The sequence below is a fragment of the Urocitellus parryii genome, chromosome 12, assembly GCF_045843805.1.
Source record: "Urocitellus parryii isolate mUroPar1 chromosome 12, mUroPar1.hap1, whole genome shotgun sequence".
Lineage (NCBI taxonomy): Eukaryota > Metazoa > Chordata > Mammalia > Rodentia > Sciuridae > Urocitellus > Urocitellus parryii.
In genome coordinates this window covers 13,507,958-13,534,962 of record NC_135542.1, presented here as the reverse complement: position 1 = coordinate 13,534,962, position 27,005 = coordinate 13,507,958, and the positions used below count along the sequence as shown (strand labels likewise).

The 27,005-nt window shown below is 53.0% G+C and overlaps 1 protein-coding gene across 1 annotated transcript; it reads left to right on the top strand.

The window, feature by feature from the left end:
- Nucleotides 1–352: 352 nt before the first annotated feature.
- Chst10 (carbohydrate sulfotransferase 10) lies at nucleotides 353–26,632 on the top strand. The gene is made up of 7 exons (XM_026379538.2): nucleotides 353–504; nucleotides 10,472–10,574; nucleotides 11,110–11,241; nucleotides 18,843–18,934; nucleotides 20,056–20,278; nucleotides 23,225–23,330; nucleotides 24,653–26,632. The coding sequence occupies exons 2-7, from the start codon at nucleotides 10,532–10,534 to the stop codon at nucleotides 25,188–25,190; spliced, it is 1,134 nt and encodes a 377-aa protein (XP_026235323.2). The 5' UTR covers nucleotides 353–504; nucleotides 10,472–10,531; the 3' UTR covers nucleotides 25,191–26,632.
- The last annotated feature ends 373 nt before the right edge of the window (nucleotides 26,633–27,005 follow it).

The following is a 27,005-nucleotide window of genomic DNA, read 5'->3' as shown; positions in this document are numbered from 1 at the left end:
TTCTATGTTTGGCATTTTCTTTGCTGTCTGCATGGAGACCCGGCGGGACGCGCTGGGCCGTCCGCGTCCCTCTGCCTTTGCAGCCCCAGGCAGGGAGGCGCGAGCGCGGGCGGGGGCAGGGCCAGAGCCCGGGGTCCCCTCCACTGCCGCCGCCTCCCCGCGGCTCTCCAGGCGCGCGCAAGGGGCAGGGCGGCGGGGGCGCGCGCGGGCGGGGGCGCGCACGGCCGGGCGGGCACGGAGGCCGCGGTCGGCGGCGGCGGCCTCGCCCCCCGGAGCCAGCGTCGCGCGCCGGGCTTCCTTTTTCCGGCGCTGCCGCCGCCGCCACATCCCTGGGCCCGGCGGGGCGCCGGCGGCGGCGCGGAGGCCTGGGGCGGGGCGGGCCTCCGCGTTCCCGGGGGGCGCCTGGACCCCGCGCGCTGACCCGCAGGCCTGGCGAGGCCGGAGAGGAGCCTTCCGGGCCGAGGAGGAGCCTGAGGACTCCATCGAGCGCCGGCTCCACGGAGGGTGAGCTCGGGGACCCGCAGGGAGGCTGGGTCTCGCTGCACCGCGGACCCCCTCCTCCTCTCCGGGGTGGATGGAACAAGGGGCGAACCGGGTCTTTTTTTCTTTTTCTTGTTTTGTTTTTGGCGAGCCACGTCCCAGGGTGTTTTGGCCACCGAAGGACCCCCTAGTTGGAGGAATTCACCGTAGAGCCTTCATCACTTAATTATGCAATAAGGCGGCGTCCTGGTGCTGGATGCTGGATGGGCGGCATTACTGAGAGTTGGACCACATTGCATTCACTTCTTTTATCCCTAGCTGAGAATTTGCATGTGTCATTGGGGGTAGAAAGGAGAGGAGAATGCCCCACCTGGGTCTGAGGAGCATGCTGCGAGAGAAGGCAGGGAGGAAGGAACCTGGGCAACCTTCCCCAAGTGCACCATCTAGCGCAGCGGCTCAGGCGGGCGCCAGGGGAAGGATGGGTTGGAAATGCACGCGCCCTGCCAGACGGGCTTCAGAGCGCTCCCAGCCTCTGACTTTGACAGTGGAGAGGCCTGTCAGAAGTTGGAGGTTGAGGCATCAATTTCTGCACTTCTGGCTGGGAAGATGAACCAGGTTTTCCAAAAGCTGTCGTATTTTGTTCTCCAAGTTTTTGCTAAAGGCAAGAGAGGGCTGGGCAATGCATAGAAAGAGGTGCAGCCAGGTTTGGGTTAGCTAAGTGGCACTGTCATAAAGGTTTATTTGTCTGAAACACCCAAAGTCTGGGGCTTTGGGCCATGAGGAGTTGGATGATTGCACTGGTCGGTTTTAACTGCCAGAGTGAGAAATGTCTCAGACATTCTTAAAATTAGGCAGCTCAGACCTTTGTCTTGCTGGTCACCACTCACTCACTTGTCCTTTTAGGTGGCTGGGTTAAAAAAGAAAAGAGGAGAGAAACACCCCTCCATCCCACCCCCACCCACACACAGACCCCTTAGTATATCTGGGACTCAGTCCATCTTGGCTCAGCATTGGAATTGCAAGATGAAAAGAAAATTCCTTTTTCCATCTTTGCTCTTGACCCTGAAGAATAGAATCTTAAATACCCGAGAGAAAAATCAAAACTGTACAGGGACTAGAATTTGTAAATATCCTGGGCCATTTACAGTTTTATATTCAGATTATTTTCAAGTGCTTGAGGAGGTTGTGCAGTAAAAAGGGTGGAGAGAGGCAGAAATAGAGTCAGGGGAGATTGGCGAATGCAGGACCTTAAGAGATTGCAGAACCAAGAGAGTCAGTTTTCTTCTCATGCAGGTCTGGAATCATGTGGATGAGCGTATATGAAGCTTAGCCTTTAAAGCTGTGTTAACACGAAGTTGCTTTTAATTTTTGCATTGAGTTTTTGGAATCAAGGCAGTTGTATGTTTATTTTGCCAGCTAACTCAATTAAGTCTGTAATCTAATTCCATGAGTTTGGCCTGTTTCCAGTTATTCATTCATAGGATGACATTTGTCTAGAATCTGCCAGATGCTATAGCATCCAGAGAACATCTCACGTTGTAATAATCAATCATTTTGTACAGGAATCCTTTACCCCATATGAAACATGTAAAACAGGTAGAATAGTATTTGATTTTTTTTTTGTTACAGATATGTTTCATTTGTCATATTTGGTTACATGGAAGACTTCTAAACAACTATTGTAAATAAGTATTTACAATATTGATTCATTTACTAAGAAATCCAAATATCACCTGCTTTGTAAGAGACCTGTTTTGCAAAATACCCTTGAATAATCCAAGTAGTAAACTGTTTTCCAAGTGTAAACCAAATGTTAAGAAAGTGGACCTACCAACTTTTAACGATGCTTATTATTTTTAAAATTAATCTATACAGTAACAGGCAGGGAATTACAAGCAAATGTGACCCCCCACCCCCCACCTTAGAATATGCTGGAAGGAGAATGTGAGCTCATCACTTATTTGAGATTCTATCATTCAGTATTCTTATTGCCTCCTTGCTTGCATAGAGATTTCTAAGGAACTTAAAACTCTTGAGTAGGAATATGTACATACACATAGAAATGTTTCCTTAAATATAATAATAGGAGCACATCCTCAGCTTGGAGTGCGTTAATACCTGTTGAGGCCTGTGCCTGGCGTGCAGTGAACCGTGTGCTGGTATTTGCTATACTTCATTGTAATAGGACTTTCTGTTATAAATTCACATGCCTTTCTGTGCTTTGCTACAGTGGAATTTGGTGACTTTATGGATTGGGTAATACATTGCAGTTCAAAATAATGGCTGATGGTAAAACATCCCCATTGTGCTTGTCCTCGGGTCTGGACCCTTTCTGCCTTGGTAGTCCTTTCAGGATACCTTGTGCATTACCTGGTTGTTTTTTGGGTTTATTTTTTGTTGTTGTTGTTGTTGTTTTGCTCGAGTTTCCTTTAGCATCTGGGTGTGTTTTAAAGTTGAATGCTGGGCCTGCGATGCCCAGGGTGTGTGTGAGATGGGGTAGATCCTAGGATGTCCATCTCAGCAAAGGGCCATTGTGACACTGCTCCCTGGATCTCTCCCTTCCTGTCTTGGGCAGGCTGGATTCAAACCATGTTCTCTGCCAAGGGCTCTGCAAGGCTCTCTCCCTTCCTCTTTGCATTCTTCTCCATGTCGTCTCCCGCCGGGGGCCCTCACCTTCACCCCCCCTCTCAGTTGGCTGCAGTGGTCCTAGGCATCAGTCACTGTTTGTTAGAGGCCTCCCTCAGGATGGAGTGCTGAGAGCAGGGGGTGTGTGTTGCTGTGTCCTAGGGGGAACTAGGACAGTCCCCAGCAAAGTAGGCACTAGGTGAATATTGCCAAATGAATGAAGGGCCTTTGGAAAAAAACCTGCTGAAGCAGAATTAAGTGGGCTTGTTACTGTAGGACTTTGCAGAACCTTCACTAAGCCGGCATGCATATTGAGAGTAGGGCGTGGCAGGTGGGATCTACCTCTTTCTCACTGAAGGAAAGGCTTCGTGCTTCTGGATGACAACTCCAAGCGGGGAGAAGCTCATTCCTGGCAGGAATGTTATTGGCAGCTGAGCAAAATGAATTCGAAGTATCGTTCTCAAAACGCAGGGGAGGAAGGATTTGCGTCAAAAGATGGCATAGTACCAAAGCCTGTTAGTAATTACTAACATGTCAAATGTGTGCCGTTTTCTTTTGTTTGAGAGAGAGGAAAGAGATCAGGGCTTCTTGTAGGTTCAGTTATATTCTTGCTTCCCTGACCCGACTTTTCCCGTAATGAACCAATGGTTCTGTCTCACGGGTTTGCAAAGATCTTGACCCTCTGGCTTGGTATCAGATCCCGATATCCTGACCTGTGGAAATCCCATTTAACGACTGGAAGTGGGAAAACTCTGAAGATGGATTCTGCTGCCTCCTGGGGCCTCGGGCGCTCTTTGAGTGGGCAGCATACCGTGACCAGGGGGCACATGGGTCTGCTCAAGTTTGCCACCACCATTAGTTGCAAGAGGCAGGTGGGAGTTGTCCTGGCTCCTTGAACAAAGGGGAGTTAATTACAGAAAATGTCAGGCTTTTTAAAGGCCATTTATCACCTGGCTGTGAGAGAAAGGCCGGGCGTTCCCCTGGCAGACAGACGAGCCTGCACTGAATCATTCTGGGAGGCTGACAAGCCCCACGGAGAACTTCCACCTTCAAGGACACAATGCAGAGAGCCAGCCGGCCTAGAGGAGCTAGGACTAAGTGAATTCATAATGCCTTTCTTTTTTCGTAGAAAATGGGGCAAATTATGATGTTTTTCCCCACCCAAGGTCAGACATCCTACAGAGTATGGTTACCCTTAGATGGGGGGGGGCTGGAAATGAGAGTGAAATGGGGACATTGATGGAAGGCCTTAGATTCTAATTAAACCTCTCGATGGAACACATGGGATGGAGGATGTCACTAGACTCTTCTCTGACAAGCTGAGCTGGCGCTGCCAATTCTCCTGAAAATAGAGGAAGGTAGTGGGAGAGTGGGGCTCTTCTGCGGAGCCTGGAATCTGCACTTCAACAAGATCCCCAGGAAATTTACTTGGCATTAAAATTTGGGAAGGCTGGGGGCCGGGACCTGCATTCCCCTGGAGGCTGCTCATTGGGAATCCCCTGCAGAGCTTTTACCACCCGCCTGGGGGCCACCTCCAGGGATTTGTGTTTGGCTGGGGTGTTCCTGGGGCCTAGGGCATTGCTATTTCTCAAAAACTAGCCAGGTGATTCTAACAGAAAACCGGGACTGGGAACCACCGCCGTGGACATCAAGTTGGGCACCATCAGGAAGATGTGAAGCACAGAATGTGTGTCGTCTTCCAGCAGATGACACCGTGGTTAGCTGGACGCAGCCCTCTTCCCCAGAGCAGCATCTGTGGCTCTTACTGGTTTCTTGACTGGCTTCGAGAGACCTGGGCAGTGATGTGGTGACGTGGAACACCTGGTCAGGTCCCTGCCGGATCAGACGCACCCCCCTCCGCGAGTGGACGTGGGCCACTGCTGGGTGGACGTTGGCCCTTTGCAGGTTCGACTGTGCTGCCAGAGGAATTGAAATCAGACTTTACAATCAGAGCATATCACTGTCATCCTTCTTTTCCAGTAAGACAGTTTTCAGTGGCTTTTCATCACGTGCAAGGAAAACTTCGATTCCACTCAGCTCTGCCAGGCCCAGTGTTGTCTGACCCCAGGGGCTACCTTGCCCTTGACCGTGCCCTGAAATTCCAGCTACTCAGCTTCCTTGAGTTGCTCAGGCCTGGTCCTGGCCTGGAACCCGGCCCCCTTACCTCCTAAGGCAACCACGGTCCCTGACCTCTGCCTGGATCTTGTCCCCTGTTTTCTTCTCATAGCACCCTGCCCCTTCCACACCTCCGTGCCCTGCTTCTCAGGTAGATGCTCTGACTCATGGTTCTCTGTTGGAGTTCAAGCTCGACAAGGACAAGGACTGTGGGTGTTTGTGGGACCTCACTGTGGTGGATTCCTGACACCTTGACTGTTGGACGAGTGAATTTCATGGTGGACTTTGTCCTTAAACTTGTATGCAGTTCATCTGCTCATGACTGAGGGTCATTTGTGGTCAACTGTAGAGATAAGGGACTTACCTGAGGGCAGTGGGTGTCCTGAGAGGGACCAGGCTGCCTCTGCCCACTGCTCTCTGGTTGGCGCACACAGCATGTGACTTGAAAGCCAGTCCTGGTTTATCTAAATTTTTAACCAGGTTGCTTTGACAGATTTTCACTGGAGTCTGTATAGAATATGTGAATTTTCTCACTATAGATCATGGGAGAAAAACTAAGCAAAACTGTGCACTTGAAGGCCCCCAGGCCTGGGCCCTGCTTGTGCCTGTCTGGAAAGCAAGCCACATGTCCTGTTTTCTTGCAGGCCTGATAAAGTCACCTTCCCACTTCCCCAGGCCACCTGGCCTTTATGTAGACAGTGAAAAATCTGCCTGCTGCTTCTGCCAGAGGTCCTGTGTCCCTCATTGAAAGCCCAGCTGCCTCCTGACACTCTGTTTCCTTAAAAAAAAGCCCAGCAAAACCATTGGAGCAGAGAGTATGTAAACAGGTGTTTGTTACGTTATTCTCTATAGTTTTGGCTTTAAAAATTGAATCTTTTTTTGCAACTAAATAAAACTACCTAATGAAGACAGATGTATCTGCCAACTCTCCAGATACACCCTGGCTTTGCCTGCTCACCACACTTTTTCCTGGCGAGAAAATATTTCTCCTCCTTTCCCATATGGCATGAAGTGGCAAAGAAGCTGTGGTTAGTAATAGTGAGGTAGGAAAAACCAAGCAGAAATAATAGCACCAGGGCACATGGGTGGAGGAGGCATCTTCAAATATTTTATTGGTTTTTGTTGTGAGAAGGTTATCTGTTTACTGCAAAATATTTTTGAATACAAAAATGTGTAAAAAAAAAATGACCTCTTCTTATCTTTTTTTTTTTTTTTGGTACCAGGGATTGAACTCAGGGACACTTGATCACTGAGCCACATCCCCAGCCCTATTTTGTATTTTATTTAGAGACAGGGTCTCACTGAGTTGCTTTTGCCTAGGCTGGCTTTGACCTTGCAATCCTGCCTCAGCCTCCCGAGCCACTGGGATTATAGGAGTGTGCACATGGTCGTTATCTTCTTAATATTTTATTCTGTGCATTACATATGTGTGGTTGTGCGTGTGCATAATCACATAATCACACATATATACAGTGTATGTATTTTTATTAGCAAATAAGATCCTGCATTTAATCCTGCAGCTGCCTTTCTGTGGATTAATATTTCTGGACACTTCAGATCTGTACAATTGGCTTTAATGTGTTTTATTTTAAATAATAAAAGAATTGGGGCTACCATAATTTCTCAACCCTTCAGTCAGTGAGTAGGTCACCACTTCAAGTGGAGGTAGGAGAAATATTTTGAGACTATAAGGCAGCCTCCTGCTTTATAAAGTTTGGGAATCCCTGGGCAGAGGCTTGGCAGGCTGTGGACAATTCAGTTTTCGGAACAAGTTGCTTGGTGGCTGTAGTCATCAGGAAATAGTGACTGTGGCTTCCTGAGTGCCAGGCACAGAAGCTCACATTCCCGGGGGGGGGGGGATGCTGACCATGCCCAGCGAGAGCACTTGGGCTGGGCTGCCTTCTGTGAAGGAGTGGACAGGCCAGGTGCTGGAGAGTGGGGTTGGGACCCACGGAGAGATGATGAAGCCGGCCACTGTTTTCCACGCAATGGCCAGCGGCCTGCTCACCCTGGGTTTCCAAACTCGGATCCAGGGTCACTGGCCAGCAGTAGCCTGGCCTGGGTGGCTGTCACGAGGCATTGGTGAGGATCCCATGCTAGTGTTCATCTCGAGAGACCAGTGTTAGCAGGGGCTGGGGTTGGTGCTGTGAAGCTGTCCAAATCCTGCTTTAGTCACCGTGTGTGCGCGCGCGCGCGCGCGCGTGTGTGTGTGTGGGTGTGTGACTAAAATACCTGACGAGAAACACCTAGAGGAGGAAAAGTTTATCTTGCTTCAGTTTTCAAGTTCCAGTCCATGGTCAGCTCACTCCATTGCTGTGGGCTGGAGGTCATGCAGCTCATGGCAGAGGGAAGTAGCTCAGGAGGGACGTGGCCACCAGGAAGAGAGCACGTGAGGGGCAGGCTGTGAGAGAGCTCTGCTCTTCCCACCAGGGTCAAAATATAAACCCAGAGGCCCACCCCCAGTGACCTGCCTCCTCCAGCCAGCCCTTCCTACCTGTGCTCACCTCCAGTGAATCCATGTCAGCGGAGTCGCCCTTTGATGGGGTCACACCTCTAATAATCTGATCATTTTGCCTGTTGCACTGATTCACACGTGAGCTTTTGGGGGACAAATCATATCTAAACCCTAGCATCCTAAGTCCCCACTGCAGTCCCCATGCTACCTGGGAACCGTCCTAGGGAGGGGAAGGTATCCATGAGCCATGAAGGGTCGGGGAGGAGGGAGGGAGCCCTGCAGATGTCCTCCTTCCTTGTGGAAGAGCAGGACTGGGAAGCACAAGGGCTTCCTCACTAGATGGAAATTGAGCTTCTTAGAAAGTGAAAGCTTCACTTGAAGGGACACGTTGGGTGACACCGTAAGTCATGTGGTTGTGGAGGGGGCACAAGCCGGGTGCAGCTCCCGGGAGCCTGTACACACTGGTGCCTGTGCAGGTGGCTGTTCATCCTACAGAAGAGAGCCCTGGGCCCTGAGAGCCGTTCTGCGGGAACCCACAGCCACCCTGGGATAGGAGCAGCCTAGCTCACACCAGACCTGGCCGAGGGCAGGGGAGGCAGAGCGGCCTCTGGATAGTACTGCTCTGGGTTTCCCGCCGCACCGCGCCGTGGGAATCCTGCCCTAAGCCACCTGGATTCCTGCAGTGGGGAGGCCGTCTGCGTTTCAGGGCAGGTTCTTTTTCCCTGTCTCCCTCTTGCATCTGGAGGGAGCTGGGTGGACAGACTCAAATCAGATCCCTCTGAAGACTAGGAAAGACTTTGGAAGATTGGAAAGAGAAGACTAGAATTTCTCTTTTCAATGCTGGGGATTGAACCCAGGAATATTCTACCACGGATCCACAGCTCCCGTCCTTTTTATTTTTTGAGTCAGGGTCTCTCTCAGCTGCTGAGGCTGGCCTTCAACTTTTGATCCTTCTGCTTCAGCCTCCCAAGTCGCTGGGATTATAGGTGTGCACCACTGCACTAAGCTGAGACCCTTCAACTCTAAAACCCCTAGAGCCAGCCGGTATGCAGGCAGGGGTGGGGTCAGGCTGGGACACCTAGGAGGTGTACGGGGAAGGCGCAGGACAAGTGAGAGAGTGGTATGACAGTGGGCATTGCTGAAAGTCCCCAACACCTGCTCTGTACAGTGAGCACGTCTGCGTATGTGTGTATGTGTATGTGTGTGTGTGTGTGTGTGTGTATGGTGGGAAGCAGACCTGGGTGGTGCCCTCATCCCTGTTCAGTTATCCATAGCTCGTACCCCAGAAGAATGTGAGCCACACACCCCAGAGCCAGGCCATCTGTTCAGAGTCACCCACGGCCACTTGAGCTTGTCTCTGCCCTCTGCACTCTTCCCCAGCCACATTGTCCCCTTGTTAGAAAAGCTGGGCTTCTCAATGGGGCACCCCCCCCCCAGGACCCCTGGAATGGGCTCCTCCACGTGGCCTGGTCTCGGCTGAGCTCAGTGGACTTGGACTGCGGAGCCCCATGTCCTCGGGCACAGTCTCAGCCTCTGATTCCTCTGGAAGGAACAGCGTCGTCACCTGGGACCAGTGTCTGTCTGTCTTTTCTGTTCTTGGGGCAGGCCACACCACTGCTTGGAAGGACGTGGATTGAGCCAGAAGCTCACAGAGAGCACCCAGGCATTGGCCAGCCTGGTCCACTGAGGCTCGGCTACAGGCCAGTGGGTGCTGGTCCTCTGCATCACAGTCACCCTGGGAGGTTGTGGCCAGGTGTCTGAGAGGGGGCTGTCCCAGAGCTAGTGAGTGGTGGAGCGGGGGTTTGAACCACGCTAGAACTCTCGAGTTTGTGCTGTGTTTCCCCTGTAAGGAATTGGGGGAGGAGAGGGAGACTTTCTGGAGACTGGGCAGCTGACCCTGGCAGCTGGAAGGGGACTTGGCAAGCCCCTGGCTGCAGAATGTCACCAGGTAAATTCTGCAACACTCAGTTAAATTCAAATTTCAGAAAATAGCAAGTAACTTTTTCAGTGTAAGTATATCCCATGTGGTACTTGGGACATACTTATACTAAAAAGAATGTGTTTATTTACCTGATATTTAAACTTAACTGGGTACCCCATAGTTTTATTGTCTAATTTGGCAACCCTGCTTGGGAACCCCCAGGAAACACACTGGGCCTGCTACATGAGCACAATAAAATAGAGGGTTTTTTTTTTGTATGAGTTACTTGAGTATATTCTGTGTGATATTTTGGGATATATTTTTAAAAGTTATTTGCTGTTTCCCTTAAATTTAAACTTAACTGGAATCCTTTTTTAAATTTATTTATTCTGGAAACCCTAGTAGAGGACCACAGGAAACATACTGGGTCTGGCTCACGGACACCCTGTAAAGACACAGGTAGCTTGGTAGGTGGTGAGCTGCCTGTCCCTGACTGTATTCAGGGGGAGGCCAGATCACCATTGGTAGTTACTGAGGAGGGAATTTGGGTTTTCGATGCTGGACTCTAGTGAGGTTTGGGGACGCAGATGCAGGGACGAGAGGAGGGTTATTTCCCTGGGTCCGAGCTGGGTTGGGAAGCTGTCTCTGGGCTCATCTGCCATCAGCACTGTGTTGAGGACTAGTTCTTCTACCCAGAGGTGACAGCTGGCCTCATTCAGTGGGAAACCAGTCCCGCCCAGGGAAACGTCATTAAACCGTCCAATCTGGCTTGAAGAAACACTGTTAAAGAAGAAATGAAACACACACATTTTTTTTCCTCTCTGTCTTGTTGAGAATTGGCAGTGACTTCCTGATTCTTTGTATGTCCCCTGCAGCAGAGTGTGACTTCTGGGACGGGCTGAGGACCCCATGCATCACTCCAGGGCTGTGATAACATGAAAAGCACCCACCCCCAAGGTTCTTCACACACAGTTGCAGGCAAGTGACCCCTGGCGAGAGGCACAGGTGTTTATTTCTTTGCTGTTTCAGGTGCTCTGGGTGTGACCGTACCTTGCGGGCCAGGCAGGACTTTCAACGTGGCCTGTCTTGATATGGCTTCTACCTTTCATGAATCGCCTCCAGCAAAGAGCTAGTCCTCAGCAAGCCTCCTGCCACTCCCCTGCTTCCCGCCCTCATGGAGCTCACAGTGACATTAGCCTGAGCCAGACCAGAGTCTGGAGGCAAATCTGCAAAGGCAAAATCTTGTCCAGGGTTCCCAGAACAAATAGGGTTGGCATTCTCTCCTGTGCCTATGCTATCTTCCGCTAGGGTGTTTAAATTTGATTTAATTATCAAATGGATCCTTCAATATTATCCATTAAGTACAAAAGAGTCACAATACCCGCTGTTGTAAGGGGAAAGACTTAAATATTTGTATCGATTCTGATCATTGGAATTGGCCTGTTCTTCTTCTCGCTTTGGTTTAATGGATTTACTCTGAGCGGCAGAGGCCTCTCTCGCTTGTGTTTTCCAGGGAGAGTCCTTGAGAGTCTGGCGGCTGACAACATGCACCAGCAGTGGCTCCTGCTGGCCGCGTGCTTCTGGGTGATTTTCATGTTCATGGTGGCCAGCAAGTTCATCACGCTGACCTTCAAAGACCCAGACGGTAGGTGTGCCTCCTGCCGCAGGGGCTTGGCTGCTCATCTCTGCTGCAGTACCGCTCCCAGGTGCAGGCATGAGGGACGGCTGCCCCAGGGTCCAAGGACATGCAGAGAAGTGGCAGAGGAGAGGGAGGTGGGAAGGGACTGGAGGCTCTTCACAGAAGGTGCTTTCTTTTGGCTGTACCCAGAGGGAGAGCAGGGCCTCCTCCCAGCCCTGCAGCAGGGCCTCGCAGCAGGACACAGGGCAGGCTCCTGGCCTGGGAATGCCCCCTGCCTGAAGTCAGAGAGAGGCAGCACGACTGCTCAGCATGCCTGGGTGTCAGCTGGCATCCCACGTGGGTGGCATGTGTGTTTTGAAGGTCACCTTCAGTGCCCTGGCAGAAGGGTCATTTAAATATACACCCTCCTCTTGGAGGATTTTTAACCCCTTAGTGAGCGCAGGCGCTCAGATGCGGGCGTGGTAAGAGCTCCAGGCCGTCTTCTTGGACAAGCCGATTCTAGGTCTTATCCTTCTCATTTGCTTATGTGAGCTTCTGGTTTTTTCCTACAAAACGAACACATTCTACACAGACAGCCCCCTGGGAGGCGCTTGGTCTGTGAAGCTCTGGGTGTGTGCAAGGAGTTCGTGATGGTCTCCTCAGCCCAGGGGAGGTCTCTTCAGCACTGTTGTGTGCCACCCAGAGTGGCAATCCGTGTTAAGGCTGAGAGGGGCTCTCATTCCAGAGCCACCTGCAGGACTGTGTCAGCCCTACACTGCTTGAGACCAAGTGGATTCTGGCTTCAGGGGTGGGGCCCCGTGGAGAGCCACGCAGCACATCAACATCGCCAGGAAATTGAAACGAAGCGCTGCTGAGAACACGAGATACATGTCTTTCATGATTCTCCTGAATGTCACCTCCCAGGAGGGCAAGCACTGCGGGGCAGGCCATCCGATGAAGCTGTTGGTGTTTTATTTTGTTTGGAAAAGTACGAGTGTCTGTGATGTACTTTAGAGAGACTCCATCAGTAATGGTCGGATAAGCTGGGCACGGATGGGCACCTGCAGGCCCAGCCACTGGGGAGGCCAGGGCTGGAGGACGGCTGGAGCCAGGGAGTTCCCGACCGTTCTAGGCAACAGGCTGTGCTGCCCACAGTGAGGCCCCACCACTCCAGAGCAGAAGTGGGAGTTAAATAGACCGTGGGTCCTTGCACTCATGTAATGGTCCCTGGCCAAAGAGCTTTTAAAGGACAGCTTGTTGCCCGGTGGGTCTGATAAACGAGGTGACATTCAGCTGGGAGGTGGCAGGTTTTATGCTCCATGTTTTCAGAAAAGTGTGGCTGCTCAAGTGGTTTCATGAAGGGGAGCAAATGCTGATGAGGGTAAAAGCCAGGAGGACACAGGGAGGGCTTTGGATTCTGGCCTGCAGAGACGGTCTGTGACTGTCCTCAGTACTGCTGGCTGGACGCCACCTCTCAGCCTTGAGGTGGTGGGTGGAGGTGATTCCTCTGCACTTTGATGTGGGAGGAGGCTGTGCAGCGGATGTCAGAGCCATCAGAGCCTTGTTGCCCCTTCCCCCAGGGCGGCATCAGTGAGGATGCTGTTGCCCAAAGTGCACTGGGGACCTGGAGGGAGGGACTGGAGGGAGGGACCTCGGTGTTCTCATTGCTGAAGTGTGGCCTGCTGCAGCAGCAGAACCCAGCCTCCTGTGACTCACGAGGATCTCATCTGGTTGTCCTAGCGTACCTGGCTGGATCACGGGGTGGGTGTCCCTTGACTGGGTCTGACTAGAGGCACTGAGCTCAGCTGCAGAGTCTTGGGTCGGTCAACTTTTTGTCATTGTGACCAAAATACCTGATAAGAACAACTCAGAGGAGGAAAAGCTGATTTTGGTTCATGGTTTCAGAGACTCAGGCTACGGTTGGCCGACTCTGTTGCTCTGGGCCCTTGGCAGAAGGCAGTGGCAGAGGACAGCGGCTCCCTTCATGGCGCCTGCAGAGCAGAGGGGGGGGGCAGGGAACATGAGCCCTTCCAGGGAAACCCCTGTTATGCCAGAGTCGGGGGACCCCAGTAAACCTCCAGGAGCCGAATCCGATGCAATCACACAAGAGTCTTCATTGCAAGCTCGAGCCTGGATTCACAGCTGTTTCCAACGCAGCGGTCCCAGGGAGTGAGTCCCGGTCCTTTGTCCAGTGAGATTTTATAGGTTTTGGGGTGTACTCCGTGCGTCACAACATCACACAGCGAATCATTCCATACCGCGGGAAAGTCAAACAACGACTCTTAACATTGATCAGCACATTCAATGGCAGGAACAAGTTGGGTAGGGGTGATTGGCTAGTACAAGAGGGGATTCCTTTGAACTGATTGGTTTAGGCCACGAGGGGTGTACGTGCTGAACTACATGGTTTCCCAACGTGTTATCAACCACCATAAACTACTGGGAGGTCATCTGGCATCCCAGGTATTTCCCTGTCTCATGCTGATGGGTGGTTGCTAGGGGTTGCTATGGGTCCCCATCTAGCCTGACTGAGTCGGGGACACCTGGAGCTGCAGATCTCTCCTGATATTTGTAGATAAACCACTGAGCAGGGTGGGTGTGTGCCTAGGAGTGCTCTGTGGGTTTTTCCAAGGACAAGGTCATGTCCTCTCCTTGGACAGGCCTTGAGGAGGAGCTGGTTTCTCACCCCCAGTGACGTCCTCCTCCAGCCACGTCCCACCTGCCCACAGTCACCATTCAAACTGGGATGGGCGTTTAGGTCACAGCTCTCAAGATCTCATCATTTCACCTCTAAACCTTCCCGAAATGAACACAGGAGCTTGGGGGGACACCTCAGTCCAGTCACAACAGGTCTCTTGCCAAAGTGGAGGAGGAGGCGGGATCGAGCCCCGAGGGAAGCTCACCGCTAGTGTCCATCCAGAGGCCTCCAGGAGGCTGGGGGCTGCGGTGCTGTGGGCACCTCCCTCGCTCACCTGCCCCTCGGTTTAGTGAGTGTGGCCCTTGAGCCTTACTGGCCCTTCTTCAGGGGAGGCAGTCCACCTGGAGGACCCTGAGAGAGGTCTGTCTGTTAAGGTCTGTAAATAAGTCAAAAATAACACCTGGTATTTTGCCAGAGAAATGTTAGAGTTCGTAAACAAGTCTGGATGGTGCCTGGCAAAATGTCAGAGGGAGTGGTTTGAAAAGTAACAAAAGCGAGCCATTAAGTGTGGAGATTCCTTATTGGTTGATTGATGTATCTAGTTTATGCTAATTAAGATAAGCTGTGCAAAATGTATAAATAGATCTGTTGTCCTACAATAAATGGCTCCCATTCCTGCTGTATCAATGTACGCAAGTTATTCGTCACCCCGGTTATTCTGCTGTAGCCGGACCCCGGCAGATGGTGGCCCATACGGGGAGAGTCCGGGGAGTGTCCAGACTCAAACTGCTACTGGACACAGGGAGCAAGAGCCTGGGAGACTGTGCCTCCAGGTCAGGTCTAGATTTGGGCTCCCGGCAGTGGAAGAGCCGGCTGCCGCCGCTGCTTGGAAGGTACTTGCTGCACCATGACCCACTCCCGCACGTGGCAGCCGCTGCACAGATTCCGATTCACGCACCCTCCGGTAACGAAAAGTATTTAGTAATAGCCTTTTGCTGCAACTTTTTTCCTGATAATTCTTTTTCTTCTGAACTTTCTTTTTCTTTTTCTTTCTGACTAGAGTTCCTGGGCTTTTATCAATACATGCCTTAATTATTCTTGGTTCCATTGGGGTGCCTCTTTCCCTTATCAATTTACTTTTCACCCCTTCCATATTCTCATCATAAAGACAATACAATACACTGAGACAAAACAAGACACAAACATACTGTATCAATCTTCTCCATTTTCTCGAAATGGCCATTTTTCCTCTCGCCCTATCTGTCTAGGGACGAGCAGATTGCTCCCGTCCTATCTATGGACGGGCAGCTTTTTTTCGCCACTTACCCCCGAGTGTCCCGGGGCTCCCCGTAACAGGCCACCAGCAGCCGGGGTCCGGCTGCAGCAGAATAACCGGGGGGTGACGAATAACTTCTGTAGATTGATGCAGCAGGAATAGGAGCCATTTATTGTAGGACAACAGATCTATTTATACATTTTGCACAGCTTATCTTAATTAGCATAAACTAGATACATCAATCAACCAATAAGGAATCTCCACACTTAATGGCTCGCTTTTGTTACTTTTCAAACCACTCCCTCTGACATTTTGCCAGGCACCATCCAGACTTGTTTACGAACTCTAACATTTCTCTGGCAAAATACCAGGTGTTATTTTTGACTTATTTACAGACCTTAACATCTGTCCGCCGTGGCCATGAGGGTGGCTTGTCTGTTGGAGTTGATGTCACCCATGTCACAGGGTTTTGCTTTTCCACCAAAGCCCCTTTGTGAAGGATCATTCTGAGGGCTGGGGCTGGGGCCCAGTGGAAGAGTGATTGCCTGCCCAGGCGAGGCCCTGCGTTCCATCCTCAGCCCCACAAAAAAATAAACAAACAAAACAAAGGTGTGTGTCCACCTACAACTAAAAAAGTATTTTAAAAAATATTAGAATCATTATGAGGAAATAGCTCACTTCTAACAAGGGCGCCTTCATGGTGAAGCTCCTTTCCCACAGAAGGGTAGAGAGACCTTGGTGTCAGCGTTCAGGGACCTCAGGTAACTTGGGTGAGCCTGGGGCAGCTCCTTCCAGCTCCGTCCTCTGGGAAACCAATCCCTGGTCCAGAATCCCAGTCAGTGGGCGGGCGGGTTTTCCTCCACCTCCTGTTCTGCAAGACTCCCCTCCACTGGAGCTGGGGATTGGGGGGCTCACCTGCTGTTTAATGCAACATTTGCCATTTTTTATGGTAATGGTTTTAATTTCACCTCAGTGATGGAGTCACAGTGACGTGTGCCGTGGTCTGTCCTCGGCAAGCTTCAGTGTTGCATTGAACCAGGCTCAGTTAGGCTTCATTCCAGGAGGATCAGTCCTGCCCAGTGGGTCTGTGATGGCATAGAGTGCCCTGTGGCGGCATAGAGTGCCCTGTGGTGGCATAGTGTGCCCTGTGGCGGCATAGTGTGCCCTGTGACGGCAGAGTGTGCCCTGTGATGGCATAGAGTGCCCTGTGGTGGCATAGGGTGCCCTGTGACGGCATAGAGTGCCCTGTGGTGGCATAGGGTGCCCTGTGATGCCATAGTGTGCCCAGACTCCAAACATGGCCCCTGAGCCCCGGTGTGTGCTGTAGACACTGACCTCTCTCCCATCTCACTCCTTTTCCAGTCTGTGGGCTCATCTCGGCCCCTCAGCTTTCTTGTGTGCCACCGAGGCAGAGCCTGTGACTTGTGTTTCTCTGTGCCACCCACGTAGCTCATGCATGGGACGGAGCTGTGAGGTTTGGTGACTGTTAGTCAGCTTTTTGTCACTGTGACCAAAATACCTGACATGAACCACTGAGGGGAGGAAACGTTTATTTTGGCTCGTGGTTTCAGAGGCTCAGTCCATGACTGGCTGCTCCATTGCTTTGGGTCTGGGGTGAGGCGGAACGTCATGGCGGGAGGGCGTGGAGGAGGGAAGGTGCCCAGCTCACAGCAGCTGAGAGGGAAGGGGCCAGGGACAGACACAGTGCCAGGCCACGCCCCCAGGGACCTGCTTCCTCCCTTGGTGCCCCTCCTGTCTTCAGTGGCCAGTCGTCCATTCAGTTCGTGGGTTAATCCCGTGATTAGGTCACGGCTCTTACAGCCCAGTCTCTCCACCTCTGAACGTCGCCGCATTGCCTGAGGCGGGGCATTGGAGGGGACATTCCTACCTCCAAACCGGAGCAGTGACTGAGTACACAGCGTCATCAGTGAGGCAGGTTGTGGCTACTTGTAAAAAACAAAGCAGAACTTCACCTGGCAAAACGCAGACATTTTGTAAAACAGCATAACGATGCAACGCGGTAGGACACTGCACAGAGACCCCGGGCCGCTGCCCCAGGATCCGACCCCTCTCCTGGAAGCTGCAGGCTTGCTCCTGAGGGGCAGGGTGAAGAGAGCGACCCCTGTCACCCCAGTGGGGGTGGCGGCATCTGCTAAAAATAGCAGGCTATCCACAAAGCCACAGAAAAAGAAAAGCAGATATGAACTGCCTGCTGTTTTCATCTGAGTCTGCTTGAGTCGGGGTTGGCTGAGCTGGGGGTTGGCTGAGCTGGGGGGTTGGCTGAGCTGGGGGGTTGGCTGAGCTGGGGGGCTGGCTGAGCTGGGGGGGTGGCTGAGCTGGGGGGGTGGCTGAGCTGGGGGGTTGGCTGAGCTGGGGGGCTGGCTGAGCTGGGGGCTGGCTGAGCTGGGGGGGTGGCTGAGCTGGGGGGTTGGCTGAGCTGGGGGCTGGCGGGTGTGGCTGCTGGGAGCTGAGGAGTTCTTCAGCCACCAGGATCCTTCTGTGTGCTCTGAGGGTGTGAAGTAGGTTGCTTTTTCAAAAACTCACTGGTGAATCAGTTGTTTAGAATTCAGGACTCGTTCCCCCATCCAGAACGTTATTAAGGGAGCTTAGGTTGCTGCAAAACCCCGTGAGCATGTCCGCTCTCACCAGGAGCCAGGCTGTGGCGGGAGAGGCTGGCAGACATCACTCTCAGAGCCCCTGGAGGGCTTTCAGGGGTTCGGGGGCCGATGGCCCTGAGGCCCCTGTCATTTGTCCAGCAGACGGTGCGCTCCATCCTTACTGGAGGTACGTCCGACAGCTCTGGCTAAGTTTGCATTTTCACTGAAAAAGAGAAAAAAGGAAAAGGGCTTTTAGTGAGGTTCCTAAAGATGTGCAGAGAGAGCTGGCTCTGGGGCCCAACAGCCAGGAGGAGGCGGGGGACAGGAACATCACCACAGGGCACTGGGGGTGTGGGGGGGTCTTCTTCCTCCTGGTGCAGGAGGGGAGAGGGAGGGCAGGGAGGAAGCTCATTGTGCTGAATGGAGGGGTTTGGGGCCTGCGGGGCACAGCGGTACCCACCAAAGCGCGCGCGGCTCTCAGTGACAGAAAGGAGTAGACCTTGAACTTTTTTCTAAAGTGAAACATCCTTTTGTGTAATCAGCTTTTTAATTTTTATTTAACATATACTTTTTCCAATTTGGAGGCTTTGAAAAATTTGGAAACTACCTGTTTCTTTATTTGCAGAACACCAAAGATTATGATCAAATCCTACCCCACAGGTTTCTGCAAAACCTACTGTTATAAATTATTAGTTTGGACAAGCACTTGATAAGATTCCTCTAGTCTGAATTTGAGTACCACAGCTTCATAAACTGATGTGAAAGCTGATTGTTTTTGTTTTGTAGGTTAATTTTTTCTGTATCTGGAGATCCTTGTGGAGGCACACACAGTTGTAAGAAATAACACAGAGAAGCCAGGCATGGTGGTGGCACATGCCTGTCATCTCAGTGACTCAGGAGGCTGAGTCAGGAGGATCACAAGTTTGAGGCCAGCCTCAGCAACTTGACAAGACCCTAAACAATTGAGTGAGACCCTATCTTAAAAAGGGGGGATGGGCTGGGGATGTATCTCAGCGGTAGAGCACCCCTGAATTCCCTCCTGGGACCCCTGTTCTGTCTCGTCGATCTGTAATCCCGTTTCTTGGTGACAAGAAATCTCAACCTATCTGTCTTCCAGGGTACAGTGCCAAACAGGAGTTTCTGTTCCTGACAACTGTGCCGGAAGCCGGGAAGTCTCGAGAAGAGAAGCCCTTTGCCGAGGATCCGAAGGTGGGCACGAGCTGGGGGCCTGGGCAGAAGTGCTGAGTGTCGGGCAGTCTGGTCGTGGTAGAGCCACCAGGGAGGAGTGGGAGCCAGGGGACAGGTGGAACTTGTGTCGTCCCATGTCCTACTGAGGGGTGTGCTAGAAGGCCTGGGTCCCGGGAGGACTGGCTGTTACAGCCACCCCTGGAGTGGACATTTTAAAGGAGAACACAGGAGCATCTGGGCCCTCTGAATAGGTCTGATTGGAGGAACCATCTGCTCTGAGATCCCGGGAAGAAGCTCTGTGTAGCCGCCAGGGAGGATAGAGAGGCGGCAGCAGGTGTGTTCCAGAGTGCTGAGAAATGGGGCCGCAGCTGGAGGGGGCCCACGGAGCGGTTCTGGGAACCGGGCTCACTGTCTCAGCAGCGTCTGGGGCAGACACACCACTGTGACGCAAGCAGTGGGGACAAGGTCTGAGAACACCTGTGTGTCCTGCCTGTCTCCTCTGCCCTCCTCAGCTGAGCCTTTCCGGGCGTCTCCCTGAGACCCTGAGCTGCCCCTGAGCACCGAGTCCAGACTGAGCCAGGAGCTGGAACGACTCTGCCCACTGTGCACAGAGCCAAGGCTGGACCCAGTGGAGGCCTCTCGGGTTGGGGGGGAGGTTCTCGGGCTCTGGAGCAGCTTCAAGAGGTGTGGGCTCTTGCCAGGAACTTGAGTCTTTTTTGTTTCTCTGAATCACCCCTCTCTTAAGAAGGGAAGTCTCAGGAACCAAGTCTCTTCTCCTGGCCACCTGGGCTGACTCATCCCAGGGACTCAGCAGGGCAGTGAGGGCCTGGGAGGGGGCTGGAAGGAAGGGTTGCCACCCATGGAAAGGGAGCCGGCCTGCTCACCTGCAGATCAAGGAGCTGTGCCAGTTGGGCAGAAGGAAATAGCACCTTATTTCCCACTAAGCACCTGTGTATATTCAGAGGACTGAGTTAGCTTGCTTCAGGAAATCTGATGTTCACTCAGGAGCAAATGAAATCATAGAAAAAAAAAGGTCCTGTGGATGGGCAGAGGAGGCCCGGCCGGCTCCTGCTGGGCCCTGCTGTCGCTCCGACCCGCTCCCCCCATGAGCCCTGGTGCCTGTTCTGTTCCTCCACGCACAGCCCACCGGGAGGATGCCTCCGGCTGCCCCTCTGGTCTATATGGAGCGCCTGGAGCTCATCAGGAACGTCTGCCAGGACGAGGCCCTGAGGAACCTCTCGCACACGGCGGTCTCCAAGTTCGTCCTGGACCGCATCTTTGTCTGCGACAAGCACAAGATTCTTTTCTGCCAGACCCCCAAGGTGGGCAACACCCAGTGGAAGAAAGTGCTGATCGTGCTCAATGGTGCGTCCACCGCGACATCAGGGTTTGCCTGGGGAAGGGCCCCAGTAGCTGGGCAGGGGAGAGGGGTCAAAGGAGGAGTGGTTTCTCCTGAAAAGGCTGACAGCCTTCCAGATGGTTCTCTGTTGTCCCTTTTTTCCCTGTGGGTGCTGTACTTTGGGAGTTGGGAGGGTAATTATGCAGGCCAGGCAAGTGTCTACCCCTGAGCTCCACCCGACCCTGGTGGGGTCATTGTGGATGGTGCACATTTTCAAAGGCACAGAGCCAACCGCAGGATCTCCTGGTTTTCCCAGTGGGACCCCCACCTCGGGCAGCTTGACCATCCTGCTGATACTGATGCATTTAAAGTCATATGCTGAGTGTGTCAAGGCCACCACACTCTGAGGTCACCAGGAGGCTGCACAGTGCCCTCTCTGTAGTGAGAAGGGCCCACACCCCAGATCCTGGGAGGAGAGCCCCCTGCATGAATCTGGGGCCTGTTCACCTGCAGATCAAGGAGCCTGTGCCAGTTGGGTAGAAGGAGATAGCACCTTATTTCCCACTAAGCACCTGTGTATACTCAGAGGATTAGGTTAGCTTGCTTCAGGAAATCTGATGTTCACTCGGGAACAAATGAATCATAGAAAAGAGAGTTCATATCCTGTAGTTAGGCTTACTCGCTGCTCCTTCAGACAGCAGGTTCATTTGTCTGTTAAACTCCAATTAGTCTGAGCTGATCCAAGATAATCATGGACTCTGTCAAGTTCAGCTTGAAAAGGGACTTCTTTCCAACCACTAGCAGTGGACTCCTGGTCGGGAGTCAGACCCCGGGCGCTGCGGGCAGGTCTTGGGGTTCCGTGTCCTCCTGCCCGCGGCTCCCTGGGCGGCTCTCAGAGGTGCTGGTCAGTGTTGGCTGACATCTGCCTGCTCGCAGGGTGGTTGGGGAGGAAGAGGGTGACTCACCGTTCTCTGGCACTGTGTCAGAATGTTCGGAATCAGAGAACAGGGTTAGAAATCAAGTTGAAAGCCAGGAGTATACCAAAAGGCCCACAGTCAGCCACGGCAGTGTGCAGCGCCTCCAAAGACGTGCCCTCTTCAAGGGCAGAACAGGAGTGGCCACGGCGGGTGTATATCAGAACACCACCAGAATCCCAGCGGCTCTGGAGGCTGAGGCAGGAGGATCGAGAGTTCAAAGCCAGCCCCCGCAAAAGCAAGGCCCTCAGCAACTCAGTGAGACGCTGTCTCTAAATAAAATACAAGATAGCCCTGGGGGTGTGGCTCAGCGGTCAAGTGCCCCTGAGGTCAACCCCTGGTTCCAAACAACAACAACAACAACCACCAGCAGCACCCCAGCAATCTGTGTGTTCTAGGTTCTCACGTATTAGCTAAAGACCAGCGGAAATTAAACATGGAAAAAGTAAAAAGCACCACCCTTGACCTCGACACCTAGTCACAGTCGGTTTGATGAGAACAAAATTAAACTGCTTTTGAGAGGACATGTACTACCCAGCTGGTTGTTGATTAAGAGGCTTCACCTGGAAATCTTCATCTTGTTTGTTTAAAAAACAAACAAGCAAACGAACATGGGCTTATATAATCTCTAAGTTTCTTTAAAAATGAAAACAATCTGGACAGAGGGAAGAGCTGGAGAGGCCCACAGGTAACCTAGTAAACTACGGGTGGTCGGGTGGCTGTCCTCCAGGTCCCGACAGGGACGGGGTGAGTGGGCCTAGGTGCAGACCACAGAGCTGGTTCTTCTGTTGTCCCACTTCTACACTTTTTTTTTTTCTTTTCTTTTTTTTTTGTCAATGAGGTCTCACTGCATCGGGTCGGCTGGCCTTGAACTTGATCCTCCTGTCTCAGCCTCCCGGGTAGTTAGGATCGTGGGCATGCACCGCTGCACCAGCTCTGCGGTGCCCTCAGCAGCTGCTCCTCTTGGTCGTTTCCTAGCCAGCCAGCCCGGGCGGCACAGAGTCCTGGACTGGGAACAGAGTCCTGGACTCGGTATTCTGGGATGAATGAATGAGCAGGCAGGGATGCTGTGGGCCCTGCTTAGATGCGAGGCCATGAGAGTCTTCCCTGCCAGGACTTGGAGCTCCACCTGACAAGTGTAGCCCAAGTTCAGTGTGAAGGTTGGCAGGGGCATGGCTAGGCCCTCCTCAGCAACGTGACACACCCATCCTCCTTCAGCCCCTGCTGTGTACCTGGGTCACGCTCTATAACTCAGCCTTCTTTTTTTGTTTTGTTTTGTTTTTGGTACCAGGGATTGACCTCAGGGGCACTTGACCCCTGAGCCACGTCCCCAGCCCTCCTTGGTATTTTCTTTAGGAACAGGGTCCCACTGAGTTGCTCAACACCTCGCTGTTGCTGAGGCTGGCTTTGAACTCACAATCCTCCTGCCACAGCCTCTTGAGCTGCTGGGATTACAGATGTGCACCACTGTGCCCTGCCGGGAACTTCAGCCAGATTTTTCCAGCACCAATCGCCTTTGGTGCTGTTCTGGGATGCCCTGAGGTTGTCTAGGAACCACCTAGGTCTGGGGTGTGGTGCTGCCAGAGTACAGCCTGCCGGGCAGGATGAGGACCATGTGGGCAGAGGTGGGCACCACGGTTCCCCCGCCTGCCCCCTGGCGATTCTCCCAGGTCTTAGAGTAAAGTATCACTGGTTTTAGGAATTCTGTCTACATACCCCAAGCTTTGTTTAATGGAAGGTTTGCCAGGGGTGGACACTGTCCTACGTCTGCCCTGTCCCCTGCCCTCTCCTCCCCAGAACCCTCTCTGCCCGGGTTGGTGTGTGCCTAACCCGGCGCTCTCGTTCCCTCTCCCTTCCTGCCCTTGGAAGCAATGGGAGTTCAAGGACATCAGCGTGGCTACTGGGGGTGGGTTTGCCCTGTGTGCCCCGGGGAATGTGGAGCCCTGAGGTGAAGAGGGTCATCTTGAGGCCACCGACACGCCTTCTCTCATCTCCTAGGAGCGTTCCCTTCCATCGAAGAGATTCCCGAAAACGTCGTTCACGACCATGAGAAGAACGGCCTCCCTCGACTCTCCTCCTTCAGCAAAGTGGGAATTGAGAAGCGGTGAGAGCGGGGTGGGGTGGGGGCTGGGAGCCCGTGAAGAAAGTCGGCTAGAATCCAGCTCAGGTCGCACTCGCTGCGAATTCCAGATCACACCCCGGGGACCACGGGGACCACAGGGTGCAGGCTGTGCTGGGACCAGCAGCCGGGCTTCAGTCTGCCCCTGCGTGACGACCATGTGCCGACACTCTCAGCCCCACCTTTTCCAGCCTCGCCATCAGACAGGCCCCTACAGTTCACATCACCTTATTAACAGAGGAGGGGTCACTTTTGTGGTGCTTTGGTTTTGTGAAGTTTTGTGGGTTCTCTTCATGAGAAGGGGACTCAGGTTGTCGGAACCCTCATTTCCCCCTCCGAAAGCATTGTGCCTGTGTCACGGGAGCTTCCCCCGGGAACCTGGATCCACACAGGCTGTGTGTGTGTGTGGGGGGGGGGGGGCGTGCTTCCTGATTTGGGCGAGAATGGAGTCAATGAATGGAACAGGTCTCCCATCAGCTTGAAGTGGCCCTGGACAACTAGGTTTAAAGGGCCCGGAAAGCTGAGCAGCACTAAAGGTCAGGCCTGGGGCTGGGCTCTGGCCTCCCTGGCTTGGCCACTTCCCTTCATTGTTTCTGGCTCTGGCTGATGGAGTACAGAAGTCCTTCTGGGTGCAAACCCACCTGTTACCTCCTGAGCACTCCCCCCCGCCCCCGGGGCCTTTGGGGGAGACTCAGCAAGTCAAGGCAGGCCAACTGGGGCAGGCAGTCTCTGTATGTAGTAGGCACTCCATTCGCGCAGTGTCCACCTTGATGCAGGATTGCTGTCATGCTCGCCACCGCCCCAGGCCTCAGGGCAGCTGCCAGCAGCGGCCCACCCAGGCTGGAGTGTGCCTTTTCTCCCACCCCGGCTTCGCTCTGATTTTCTCTCCCCTGACAATGTTGAATTGCATCCTGAAGGACAGGCCGGTCGGTTATCCCTGGCTCACTCAGAGTTCCTGCCTTGACAGTTTTCTGTCCAACAACAAAATTGTTAAAGTTTCTTGGAATTCATTAAAATAACGCGTTGAAGAAATAGAGTTTTCCCAGACTCCCAGGAACGAGTCCTGGCGGCTTTTCTGAGCCTCTGTTTCCTCGTCTGTAAAAATGGGTTGAGAATAGGATCAACGCACAAAATCTCGCAGTGGATTAAGGAAGAGATGCAGGGGATGCATTCGGGCCGGGCTTGGCCTGGTGAGAGTTCAGCTCTCTGTGGGAGCTGCCCCATCTGCTCTTGGCTCTCCCCACCCCCTCAGCCATGGGCTCCAGGAGCACGCAGTTAACTTCCTGTTTTCATTTTGTTTTTCTTAGATTGAAAACGTACTTCAAGTTTTTTATTGTAAGAGATCCCTTCGAGAGACTCATTTCTGCTTTTAAGGACAAGTTTGTTCACAATCCCCGTTTTGAGCCTTGGTACCGGCACGAGATCGCCCCTGGCATCATCAGGAAATACAGAAAGAACCGGACAGAGACCCGGGGGATCCAGTTTGAAGATTTTGTGCGCTATCTGGGTGATCCGAACCACAGATGGCTGGACCTTCAGTTTGGGGATCACATCATTCACTGGGTGACGTACGTTGAGCTCTGTGCACCTTGTGAGATAAAGTACAGTGTGATTGGGCACCACGAGACCCTGGAGGAGGACGCCCCGTACATCCTGAGGGAGGCCGGCATCGACCACCTGGTGTCCTACCCCACCATCCCACCGGGCATCACCGTGTATAACAGGACCAAGGTGGAGCGCTACTTTCTGGGCATCAGCAAACGAGACATCCGGCGCCTGTATGCACGTTTCGAAGGAGACTTTAAGCTCTTTGGGTACCAGAAACCAGATTTTTTGCTAAACTAATGTTTAGGACCCGTGAATCCAGATATCTCTGTTAGACGGGGGGCTGACCAAGTAGAGGTCTGAGCACAGAAAGGACACTTTCTCCACGACAACACCTCTCCTTTAGACTCCCAAGGCCTCCCCTGATCCCGAGGGCCTCTCCCCCACCTGTTATCAGGGAGCCGCTGGCCTCACCTCGGAGAGGAGTGGAGACCTGCAGGAGGAGGTGTGACAGCATGAGAAGCCATCGCCCTCAGTTGTTGAGTTGGCAGGCACGGCCGAGGCCCTCCCGGACACCAGGGTGGTCTCGCCTGTCATCAGTGGATTGCAAAAATGGTACCTGGCACTTTCAGGAGGGGTGGAGAAGCTGAGGTGCTGCAGAAGCTGCCCAGGCCGGGCAGGATCAAATCTGAGTCATAAGATGACACCTCTGGTCTTCACCTTGGTGTTGCTGTAACAGAGGGTCCTTTGTGGGACCGCTGAGTCCCTGTGACATTCAGTGATGACCCCGGAGCAGGCCCACGGTCCGTCTTTCAGAACCCATACCTGTGCAAGGCAGGCCTGTGTGTCTGGACCGCTGCCTGCCAGTCGCCCTTCTCATCTAGCACCAGAGGAAAAGTGATTGGAGGGGAGGTTCCCACCACCCAGGAAAGGGGACACCTTGGGGGCAGGGGGGCTTGAAAGGAATGTGGCACAGGAAAGGAGGAGCAGGCCAGGCTGGGGACTGATTTGGGGACCTCCATGCCGCCTGACTGACACGTGTCCCATCTGGGTGGGCAACAGGGGCATCTCCGCCCGGCTCTCCCAGGGCCTCACCCTCCCCAGAGCGGGGAACAGACTCAACAGTTTTAGTCTGGAGGAAGCCAAACAGAATTCACACCAGACCCAGGTCTGCTGATGCCACCATCCTGGACTGACTGGCCAGAAGTGAGGTCATCAAGTTCACCAGCAATAAAATCCAACGCCCAGGCACAGAGAGAGCCCCCACGAGGAGCACGTCACAGCCACCACGAGGGCCACGTGGAACCCGGGAGCCCAGCCCGGAGGGGTGACCCAGGCTTTTCTCAAAGGCAGCCTCAGCCCCCCTTTTCTCAAAACTGCTTCCTGGATTTGTGAATGTGAAAGCAAAATGATATTTAAAATATGTGCCAAACCTGATCCTTGCTGCAGTTCCAGGGGCAAGGGGCACCAGGGCCGCGTGTGACCCCGAGGCTTGGCCACCGGGACGGGTGTGCGCAGCCTGCTGGGGCCGGGATCGTGGACGGGAATCGAGGCTCGGCCCTTCACCCTCGACAGACATGCCAAGGATGTAACCTTGAGTCATTTTTCTATGAGGTTTCTGCTGTGTCTTGTTAGAATCCTTTCAGACTCCGTGAGCGGATTGATGACCCCTTTCCTGTCTGGAGAGTCACAGTGTGAATCATGTGTGGGAATTTAAGGCCTTAAAGTTAGTCCTCATTAAAATAGCCTTTTCTCTCAGAAAGCAAAGATTGGACGCCTGGTTCTTCTTTTCTTTTACTTTTTTTCTTTAATCTCCCTCTGACATTTGAGTCATTTTCCAATGATATTTTGCCAAACAAGTAGAGATTGCTATCGAAACATCTCCCGGACATCTCCGTATGTCTGGGACAGGCCACCTCCACCCACTGTGGCTCCTGACCCCACACCTGGCCCTGGACAGTCAGGCCCTGGAACGGTGTAGCCCTGACCCCTCCACAGAGGTCCTGCAACCCCCTTCTGGTCTTGCCCTAAAGCAGATGGTCCTCCCACCATCTCACTCCAAGGCACCACCCCGTGTGCTTCCCGTGGTGCTGCTCTGATGGAGATTTACTGTCA